The 10,882-nt window shown below is 34.9% G+C and overlaps 2 protein-coding genes across 4 annotated transcripts; one reads left to right on the forward strand and one right to left on the reverse strand.

Moving 5' to 3' along the window:
• The first annotated feature begins 2,355 nt into the window (after positions 1-2,355).
• On the forward strand, positions 2,356-2,928 carry LOC108990212 (agamous-like MADS-box protein AGL29). Its single transcript, XM_018964099.1, has one exon. The coding sequence runs from the start codon at positions 2,356-2,358 to the stop codon at positions 2,926-2,928; it is 573 nt and encodes a 190-aa protein (XP_018819644.1).
• A 1,604-nt stretch (positions 2,929-4,532) lies between these two features.
• Positions 4,533-10,644, reverse strand: LOC108990274 (high mobility group B protein 14-like). Of its 3 annotated transcripts, none has more exons than XM_018964189.2 (6): positions 10,235-10,551; positions 9,483-9,662; positions 8,066-8,123; positions 7,516-7,560; positions 4,895-4,975; positions 4,533-4,783 (listed from the first exon to the last, which is right to left on the reverse strand). In XM_018964189.2, the coding sequence occupies exons 1-6, from the start codon at positions 10,318-10,320 to the stop codon at positions 4,724-4,726; spliced, it is 510 nt and encodes a 169-aa protein (XP_018819734.1). In that variant the 5' UTR covers positions 10,321-10,551; the 3' UTR covers positions 4,533-4,723. The 3 variants fall into 3 exon arrangements, with proteins under 3 accessions (XP_018819734.1, XP_018819736.1, XP_018819735.1); XM_018964191.2 differs by having other exon boundaries at positions 9,483-9,658; positions 10,235-10,351; XM_018964190.2 differs by lacking the exons at positions 4,533-4,783; positions 4,895-4,975 and adding an exon at positions 5,428-6,048 and having other exon boundaries at positions 10,235-10,644.
• Between the last annotated feature and the right edge of the window lie 238 nt (positions 10,645-10,882).

A 10,882-nucleotide genomic window follows, 5' to 3' on the forward strand; every position in this document is an offset into this window, starting at 1 on the left:
AGCACACAGAAAAAAGTTGCTTTACCATTGTATGCGTTCCAGATGATATCCACCGTGCTGGACCAGTTCACCTCACAGCTCAACTGGACCACGAAATCCCAGAGCTTTCTCGACAGTCGATTTGAAGCCGAAGACACTTATGTCCTTCCTTAACTCCTGCAAGCAAAAATGTAAGAGCAAACTCAAGAAGATGAAGCTCACCCAGGCCGAAGAAGCTCACCCAGGCCGAAGCTCACTCAGGCCGAAACTCACCCACGCCGAAGAAGGTCACCCAGGCCGAAGCTCACCCACGCCGAAGCTCACCCACGCCGAAGACAACGCAAGCTTACGATCTGAAGCAAAAGAACCAGTCGAAGATCTCTGTATCGGCTTCGAGCACCAAAGCAGCTTTCGAAAATGTCGGGCCGAAGACGAGAGAGGTCGAGCGGGAACGAAACCAGAGTTTTATTCTGTTTTCTCCCTTTTTTTATTTATTTATTTTATTTATTTAATGATTTATTTACTACCGACGTGGCATTAAAAAAATGCCGTTTACTCGCCGTTTGCATTCGGCGCTTGTGTGTAGAAGAAGTGTTTACAATATGAGGTGCCACGTCAAACCATGTAGATCAATTTTTAAATTTATTTTAATATAATTTTTTGTAGATAGGATATTTCTCTAGGGATTTGCTATACATCTGCCTACACCCGGCACACACTTCACATATTTTTTTTTTTTACACTCAATGCATTGAGTGTGTGCCGGTGTAGGCAGATGCAAAGATTTTTCCATTTCTCTAATTAAAATATGGTCTCAACAGTGGTTATATGCTGAAACAGACACTTTCTTAGACTCATGATGAAGAGTCCTTGGCAAGGCTTCACAGGCCACCTAAGCCCTAAAATGCATGATGCAATTAATGGCAATCCCATTATAGGAATCTTTATTTCCAGACAAGACCAGTGGCGAATTATTTATTGAAAGCATTCACAAGTAGAAAGGCCAAAACTCCCTCATAAAATTAGCAGCAACAATTTAAGAAGGTATGTAGGGAGCCACAAAATTAATTTAATTGGTGCCACTACCTTTTCTAATTGATGCCAAAACCAATATTATTAATGTAGAATTTGTATTATACATGCAAGTGAATGAATGATCATTTGGAATATATAGCAGTAGAATAACTCTATTGAAAGTTTTTACAACTCACACCATCTACGTGACATAATATAATTTAGAAGATAAATTTTAAAATTTGAATTAATCTTAGAGAATGATTAGTCAGACCACAACAATAACAGTTGAAAAAGGACGAAACAACCACATGACGATGGCCTATAACTTTTATATTATTGGGTAGTATTAAATACTTGATAAATATTATAGAAACTATGCATGCAGTCTATATATCCATGCAGTATGAAAGACTAATTAAGCCTTAGAATTTGAATTAAAATTTTAGAAGATTATAAGCCAAACATGTTTTTTGAAAGGGAATAATGAGATTAGTCTTTCTTCTTTTTTTTTTTTTTTGGGACTAGGGCCATTGGTTTTTTCAGACTTGACATTCCGCCTTACTTCTAGGGACACGCGCCACCATAGTCTCGAAGTTTGCATTTTTTATTTCTTCTAAAGTTGAAAATTGGGATCTACAACTTTTCAAGCTGTAATTCACTATTTTCTCATGTATCTTTTACATTTTATGTTATTTCATTTGTTTTAGGTTAAAAATAAAATACATAGTCTCTTGAATTTTTGTACATAGAGTGTGTCCTATACTCCGTCTTAGACGAAGTGTGGGGTTGTTTAATTCTTTCTTAGGACAAAATGTGGGGTTTGTTAGATCTGTCTTAGAACAAAGTGATGTCTCTCAAACGGTTTGTCTATAGAGAGTTATAGCAATGGATTAGACCATATCAGTCACAAAGAAATTTGTGTATTGGAGAGCCTTAAAAGCAGTAGTTGACTTGTATTTTGTATGTCATAGGTCAAAGTTGTAATATCCCGTTATGAATTAATGGAGTTTGTTCTACTAACTTAAAACAAAAAAAAAAAAAGAAAAAAGAAAAGAAAAGAGATTAGTCTGAAATTTAACTTCTTCCCAAAATATGTTGTGGTCAATTAGTAAGCCAACGAAGGGTGCTTAAAGTTTCATAACATGCAGGAGCAACCACAGTAAATATGAAAGACAGTACTCCTAGGCTTTCCATACAAAGCCATGGAGGAGCCTAGCAATGTCATCTAATATAGAAAGAATGGAGGACGAGAATCCAATATTAGAAACACAGAAACGGCCTCTCTGAACTCTCCATCCTCCTCTAACCTTCATATCAAGAACCAAGAAAAATCCATCCGGCCTGATCTTCCATCACAAAATGGGGAGGCGAAAGATAGAGATGGCTATGGTGAAGGACGGCAGCTCCAGGCAGGTAACCTTCTCCAAGCGCCGAAACGGCGTTTTTAAGAAAGCGAACGAGCTCGCTACTTTATGCGGTGCAGAAGTAGCCGTAGTTGCTTTCTCTCCGGGTGGAAAGCCATTCTCCTTCGGCCAACCTAGCGTTGGGGCTGTTTCAGACCGGTTCCTCCATCGGGACCAAAGAAAACCCAATCATGGTAAAACTGTTGTTGGTTCTTCCAAGGATGGTGCCAAGGTGAGCATCCTTACTCAGCAACTTAATGAGCTGCTTAAGCAGTTGTATGATGAGAAAAAAAGGGGAGAGATGCTTGAGAAAGCGAAGGAGAAAAGCGGATACAAAGCACCGATCATCAATGAGATGGGTTTGCAGGAACTTGGAGAATTGAAGGGATCGCTGGAGAGGCTTAGGGAAGATATAAAAGCACGAGTCAATGAGATGGAGGCATCATCTTCGTTGCTGCTCCTGGCAAAGAAACCTGTCCATGAATCTGAAAGGCCAGTTGCTAAAAAAGTTGCCAAGTCTTATATTTGATGCAGATAATTTAGATTATGGCTCTTTCATAGGACTTTCCAAATGTGTGCTCAAATAGTATTTATATTTTTTATTGCCTAAATTAATACCCAATGATCAATGGAAGAACGTTTGCTATGTCGTTACTGTACTCATGTTTTCCATTTAGCTTTTAATACATATATATATAGTTACTCTTCAGATTTGTATATAAAATTAATTAAATAGGTTCGTATGCCCGATCACATCACGGATACACACATGCATCTAAGAGCACTAGCATTGGCTTGGTCAAATGCATATTCAAAATTTAGTCAATATTACATTTTTTTACATTTGCCTATTCAATTTAAATTAAATCCTCATATTGGATTAACCATTTACTCTCTATAAAATAATAAAATATTATTAAATTAATAATTTATTTATTTAATTTATTTGTATCACATTTTATAATTCTACTAATTTAATATTAATAATAATTATATTCTAATTAAATTAATATTAAAAAAATTATATTTTCAATAGTCATTTAATACTAATAACCAAAAATTGAGATTAAACTTATTTAAATTTCTATCTAAATTTATTATTCACTAACCAAATATCTAATATTCTATCTAAATATTCACTAACCATATTTTCAATAGAGTGAGAAATTATTATTTTAACTTTTAGTGTATCAATTTGGTTCTTTATATTTTACTAATTACTATAGCATAAATTCAAATTATTTTAAAGATGCCCAATTTAATATAAGATCTTTTTAGTACAACTTATCTAAATTTTGATCAATTTTCAACTTTATCCAAATTAATGCTAGTGCTCTCACAGCTGACTCATATTTAGGCCTCGTTTGTTTTCAAGAAACATCTTATCTCATCTCATCTCATCTCACCTCATCATTACAACTTTCTCAAATTTCCACACAAAATAAAATAAACAATTCAACTTTTTCAAATCTCAAAACAAAAATAAAATAAACAATTCAACTTTTTCAAATCTCAAAACAAAAATAATATTAAAAAATATATTCTAACAATATTTTATTTAATTTTTTAACTTTAATCTCAACTCATCTCATCTCATATCTGAAAACAAACGAACCCTTCATTTTATTTCCGAGGAGTTCTATAATCAAAGTTGGTTTTTCTAATCAATAATGTTTGATGCAATGATCCCCTATGAGCTATGCATGTCCTTCTAGTGATTGTTGACTGTTTAAGTCATATCATTGACATGATATGACACGTCATACCACGTTAACATTGACAGATCAATGGTCAATATTTGATCATTAATCGAACTGACGTGACAGTACCACGCGATCCGGTGATGTCAACCCATGCAGAATCTGTGTTCTAAAATTTTTGCACAAAAGCACTGTTCTTTCTCACATTTGCTATCAACCGCGTCTCCCCACATATGCAACAATGAAAGTTTCCTCAGCCAACAGACTAAAGCTTTAGGCATGTACACCAAGCCAGTGTAGGTTGTATACGAAACAAATTTCTCAAGAATCTTCAAAACTTTGTCAAACATTTGCATACCAAACAGGCCCAGTTTTCAGTTTTCATTCAGATTGCAATTTAAACCCAAGAAACACTTTGCAGAAAGCACATCGGTACAAAATCAAAATGACAGTCAAATTTTGTAATCATAAAATACAAATGTAAGCATTAATATACACAAAAATTGATAGCTTTAATGACAACAACAAATCACAAAGCTATTCAGTGATCAAATATGCAATTGTTGTCCAAAGTACCATTTACCCTTATAGAAACATTACTTTTCCGACAACAAACCTACAGTCCTACTCATCCAACTCTGAATCTGAATCTGAATCCTCACTTTCTATATTCTCACCGCTTTCCTGCAAAAAGATAATGTTTCATGTAATCTGCTGCATACTCCTGTGAGACCACTGAGCATTCAAGACAAAAATCAGCCTACAAAAAACAAAGACTACGAAAAGAAAGTTTACCATTTTCTTTATGTAATCTGCCATGGCTTTATCAAACTCCGCTCGTTTAACAGTAGCTATGTCATAATACTGAACTTTTTCCTATCACATGACCCACAACAAACGCAAAGAGACGAAAGAAGAGTGAAAGAGAGGTTAGAATGACAGATCTCTTACGCGAAACCTTAAACTTCCTTCTAGAGGCGTTGCAAGAGGAAATTTGTAAAACTAGTCAAAAGGTACAGAGCCTTTTGATTCTCTATACCAAAATATAGGTAAAGAAATAACATATAAATTCAGCCATTGTACTTGATGGAAACAATGTCCATGACTTTCTTTCCTTAGTTAGAATGTAATTAGGTGGTTTCTCTTGTATACTCCATGTGTACACGGGCTATGCCTATTCCATTCATATGAATAAAATTTTTATTACTTATAAAAAAAGAAAAACATATAAAAGTGAAAATGGCAAGCTTCGATTTGGAAATAATTATTACTGCTTTATAATGTTTAGAACCTGAGACACCAAAACCCCAAAAAAAAAAAAAGGAAAATACAATTCTCTAAATGCTAAGGCACTCCTAAGCTTGAAAGAGACCATTAAAAAAAACTTGTGCGGCACTGCAAATCAAGTCAGACCTCAACATTTCTGCATGAGTTAAAAAAATTAGCAAAATATCAAGCAATCACAGACCCAGAACCAAAAGTCAAAAGGGAGAAAATCAGAAGTTTTATTATGAGAGAGAGAAAAAAAAGGAAATCACATAGATAGCAGCACCTGTTTATCATTACCACATTAGAATTTTGTTTCAAACAGAAACTTGTGCACTCGCTAGAAAAATCTAATGAGAATGAAGTATCAATTACATGCATAGAAATTACAATAAAATATCAGCTTGAAAGCAAAAATTGAAAAAAAAAAATATTAGTACTCAACAATAGGATAATAACTTGGGCTAAAAACTCAAATTTTGTTGGCTGCCTCTACACCTACTGTAGAAGAAAATGGAAGGATTCCAGTGAAAGCAACCCTGAAATAGACGGAGGCAAGAGGCCCTAACCAGCACTGCCTTTCAGATTGGCACCACTTTTACTGACAGTGCCCCAGCAATAATCAAGCAGAATAATCCTCGAGACAAATCTCTAACTTTGCCATCGATTCCAAACCGACCAGCCTATAGGAGTAATCCAGAGGAGACAAAGGAGCTTCAGAGGCAAGTTGAGGATTTGATAAGCAAGGGGTACGTGAGGGAGAGCATGAGCCCTTGTGCAGTACCAGTGCTACTAGTGCCAAAGAAGGATAGGACGTGGAGAATGTGCATTGATTGCAGGGCGGTCAACAATATCACGGTAAAGTATCGCCATCTCATTCCTAGATTGGATGATATGCTTGATGAATTGCATGGCTCATGTATTTTCAGTAAAATTGATCTTAAAAGTGGGTACCATCAAATTAGAATGAAAGAGGGTGATGAATGGAAAACTGCTTTTAAGACTAAGTATGGGCTTTATGAATGATTGGTTATGCCATTTGGACTTACAAATGCTCCCAGTACTTTCATGAGATTAATGAACCATGTCCTATGTGCATTCATAGGCAAGTTTGTGGTTGTGTACTTTGATGATATCTTAGTGTACAGCAAGAACTTAAATGAACATATTGAGCATTTGAGATATGTGTTTGATGTGTTGAGATGTGAAAAGTTGTTTGCTAATTTCAAGAAATGTGCCTTTTGCATGGAAAAAGTTGTTTTTCTTGGTTACGTTGTTAGTACAAAGGGTATTGAGGTGGATGAAGAGAAAAAAAATTGCAGTTCTTTTGTTTTTTCTTAAACCAAGTTCACATACTCCAAATCAAATAATAAAAGAGTATCCAAATAAGAACTATCTCCATTAATATGAAATATCTTGATTAGGAAATATTGCCAACTTAGTAGCTAACTCTACACTAGTGTGTAGGATCACATTCCTTCAAAATAACAGTTGTCTTAGTTTTCTCCTTCGGCCAGTGATTAGTGCATATAATTCAAACAATTTAATGGTCACCTTCAACTTCTATAAAAATGGCTGTAGGTTCCATAATTTAAGGTAAGTGCAAGAAAAACTCACTCAAGGGGACATGAGTGGTCACACGAGTCATATTGACTCAATTTGATACAACCAAGGTAAATTTTTGGCATGTTACAAGAGAGTAAATCCAGTCAGAAATGGTCTATGTTGCCCCAAGAGATCATAATAATCAGGGGTAACATTTTATCAAAATTTGTGTCTAATACAACTAACATTTTTTCAGTCCAAACCACTGTAGGAAAAATAAGGTCAAAAGCATTAAAGAACCAAAACAATCGGGACATAATCAACCTTAATTACTTGCACTAAACAACAAAACATGTCTTTGCTAGGGAACTACTCAACTCAACGAAGCAGATAATCCTTAATCCTAACACCAAAGACTTAAATTTTTTTTTTTTGATAATTAATAAGAATTTTATTATGAAGAATAGGCACAACTCAAGTACACAGGAAGTATACAAAGGAAATACCTACTACACACTAGAAAGCAGGAAACTACGACAGGAACAGATTCAGTACCAAAGACTTAAAAAAATAAATAGAAAAGAATGCTTAATATAGGTACAAACCTCATATGTCATTGTTTTCCACTTCTCTCCACATGCCTTGCCAATCTGAAAGATGGGAATAGAGCTTATTTCATGTATAAGGAAAGAAGAGAGCGTGCAAGCAAGAAAGAGAGGGCATTAAATGTAACAAACCAAGGAAAGTTCAACCAAATTTAAGCTTATATTCCAAAAGGAGTAGTCAAGGTTGTTGAAGTTCCTTGAATCATTATAAAGGCCAAGTTTCCATTCACCAGCCTTTAATAGGTGTGGGATGTTATAATTAATCTTCTTGCTCAAACCTCTGACTCGTCAAGCCATTCCATGGTAGCATAGCTCAAAATCCCCACACTTCTGATTTGACTCTAATAACAATTATAACAATCCAAAAGGACTAATCGATATTATAATTGGAGCTCCACAAAATCATTGTAAAGTAGTTCACAAATTTTTCCATCTCAGGCAATGTCAGATCCTATTTATCAAACTCTCTCATTTGCTACTCCCACATATATGAGGGCTGTTACGTTAAATTAATAAATTAATACAAAATTGAAAACTATGTCCCACTTACATCACGCATTGACTTGACATTTGGGTTCTGCTCTTGAAAATCCTTACGAAAATCTTCCCTTGAAAAACAAAGCAAAATTTATTTCAATACATTAAAAAGTTTTAAAGATAGGTTCTCATATACGAACAACTTGCCATACTAAGCTTACTAATATAATAGTAGAATTGAGGCGATGCTAATCATTTTCTAGTATCGACAATAATAATGAAGCAAATATATTTTAAAGCACGAATATAGGACTTAAGGTGAAGCTTAACAAATCGACTTCAAATTATGACAAGAAAGTGACACAAAACTCAAAGTTAGACCTAGCTGAAATATATAATTTTTTTATTTAATTAAGACCTAGCTGAAATATAATTTAAAACTTAAGATTATCGTAGATGAGCGTTATGTGTCACATTGGGTGGGTGGATTGCCAAAGAATTACATGAGAGTTAAATCCCATAATGGTTTTATGGTAGGCGAAACTGATATTTATAACTAAATTTAAAAAAATCTAAACTTAAGAGTGACCAGTACTTTTTTGGGTATAGCATAGATGCAACTACGCCTTTTCCTAGATTTTTGAGGTGAAAGTTATGGCTGATTGGTGAAAGTCATGGAATGTCTCTCTTTAAAACTCTGTTTGTATATAGACTACAGAAATTATTTTCTCCAACTCCAGAGAACATTAAAAAGTTATTCTTAGTACTTTTAGAGTCGTTGATTTGTGTTTTAAACAGCCTATGACAGCAAAATGAGCAACACAACTTTTAATATGGTGTGGCGACCAAAGGAAAATGTCCTAGTCACATCTATGCTACAATCACAAAAAGATTAGTCGATTTGAAACTTCCATAGAATCGCTTATAATTCCAATTTGACCTAATAAGTAGCCAATGTTAGACTTAGCACTGATGACTACCTTTATAACTTACTCTATGCGAGTTATTCATTTCCAATGTGGGACTGAGGTGTTACAAACTCCTCTTAAACTCTTGACGCCCTTGTCAAGACCATATCATATGATGCTTTAGTATCACATGACTTACCTTACAAGAAGGCTCTAATACCATATGTAACAACCAAAGGGAAAATGCTACTCACATATGCACAAAAACTTCAAAAAGATAAGTCAGTTTGAAGCTTTCCTAGAATCACTAATAAATCCCACTTTCATCTTGTAAGTAGCCAATGCAGAACTTAACACTCATGAATACCTTTATAATTTACTCTGTAAATCATTCCTTTTAGAATGCAAGAATGGAGTGTTACATTGACAGGATTGTTTTCCAATAGTAAAGTATACCGGTCCAGTATATCCACTCTGATCTTACTTTAGCCAAGCATTTTAGTATCTAGTCTTGCTTGGTAAATAATGCATTCAAGCGCTAAAAAATCCTAAACAAAAAATAAAATAAAATATGGCACATACAAGAAGTAGAAGAAAGCTGTTGGCGGTTTCTTTGGCTTATTAGTATCAGATTTATCATTTTTCTTCTTATGTTTTGTTTTGGTCTTTTTTGCAGACTTGGGTCTTCTCTCCACGCTAACTTTGCTCGGCCTTGCCGACCTCTTCATCCCCTCGCTCGATTTTGTCCTCAATGCCATCTGACTACAAATTATCAATCAAATTCTCTCTTTAATTGACATTAACGGAAGTAAAAGAAATCAGACCAAAAATGTTCAATTGTTCACTATGAAGAGCATAATAGAAATACGGTTGACAGAAAAATGAAAAAGGAAAATCCTCCCCTTTATTTCATTTGTATTTTCGTTTCTTGGTTTTCACAGGAGCCAAACAAAGCCTAAACGTATGTACAAATTATATCTGTAAAAGGGTCCAAAACCATAGATAATCCCATTGAAAGAAGAGAAATAAAACTACCGGTCTCCGATTCTCAACATCAAAATGAATAGAACAAGCCCCTCCCCAAACACGCACACACACTCAAGAAGCCAAATGCAACTGCTTTGGTCAGCTGAGGTTTGCTCTCCGCTTAATGAAATCCAGAACAAGACACTCAATAATTGAAAACTTCTTCCTTCTTTGCTTATTTTCTTTTATTCTCTCTTTCTGGCTATTGTCAGGAACCAAAAAGAAAGCCCTTAGCAGCTTAAAGAGTAAAGGAGACCCAAGACTTTGGGAAGAACATGCGAAATACGGAAGGAGTGAAAGGTTCTTACTCATCGGATGCTCTCTTGGGGACCGTAGCAGAGGCAGAAGCTCGAGACGAGGGAGAAACTTGGGACTTCTTAGCATTCTTCGCCATTTCTTTTGAGCTTCCTGTGGTGGCCGGGCGTGACTCGGTGTTAACAATAGCTTTCAGTTAAATCGTCAAATCGACACGGTCATTCAATTGTGAGGAATTAACATCGATCGACCAAGGAAGACAACTGTTTTAAAAATAAAAATAAAAAACCATGGAAGACAACTCAAGCCAAAAACAAAATTGGAGAATGAGTTGAGTAGGGCCTCGTTTTTTCACAACAATCTCAAATCACTTCATCTAATTATTATATATTTTTTAAAATTTTTACATAAAATGTAATAGTCCAAAAATAAATGAAAAGAACATAGATAATGATGAATACGGATAATTATATTTCTTCAGTGGGAATCTAATTGATAGATGAACAATAACATGCTTTCTTCGAGGGAATGCACCTCCAACAAAGTCTAACAGAATAATATTCTTTGATACCCCTCCCCACCACCCTGTACGGTTAATATACAAGAAATAGTGAATTACTAAGAAGTCCTTACTTTAAATGGGCTCATGGCCCTTACAATACTATATTAAACTCAAATATAATAAGGATAGATGTTGGGCT

This window comes from Juglans regia, chromosome 4, assembly GCF_001411555.2.
Source record: "Juglans regia cultivar Chandler chromosome 4, Walnut 2.0, whole genome shotgun sequence".
In the NCBI taxonomy this organism is placed as follows: domain Eukaryota; kingdom Viridiplantae; phylum Streptophyta; class Magnoliopsida; order Fagales; family Juglandaceae; genus Juglans; species Juglans regia.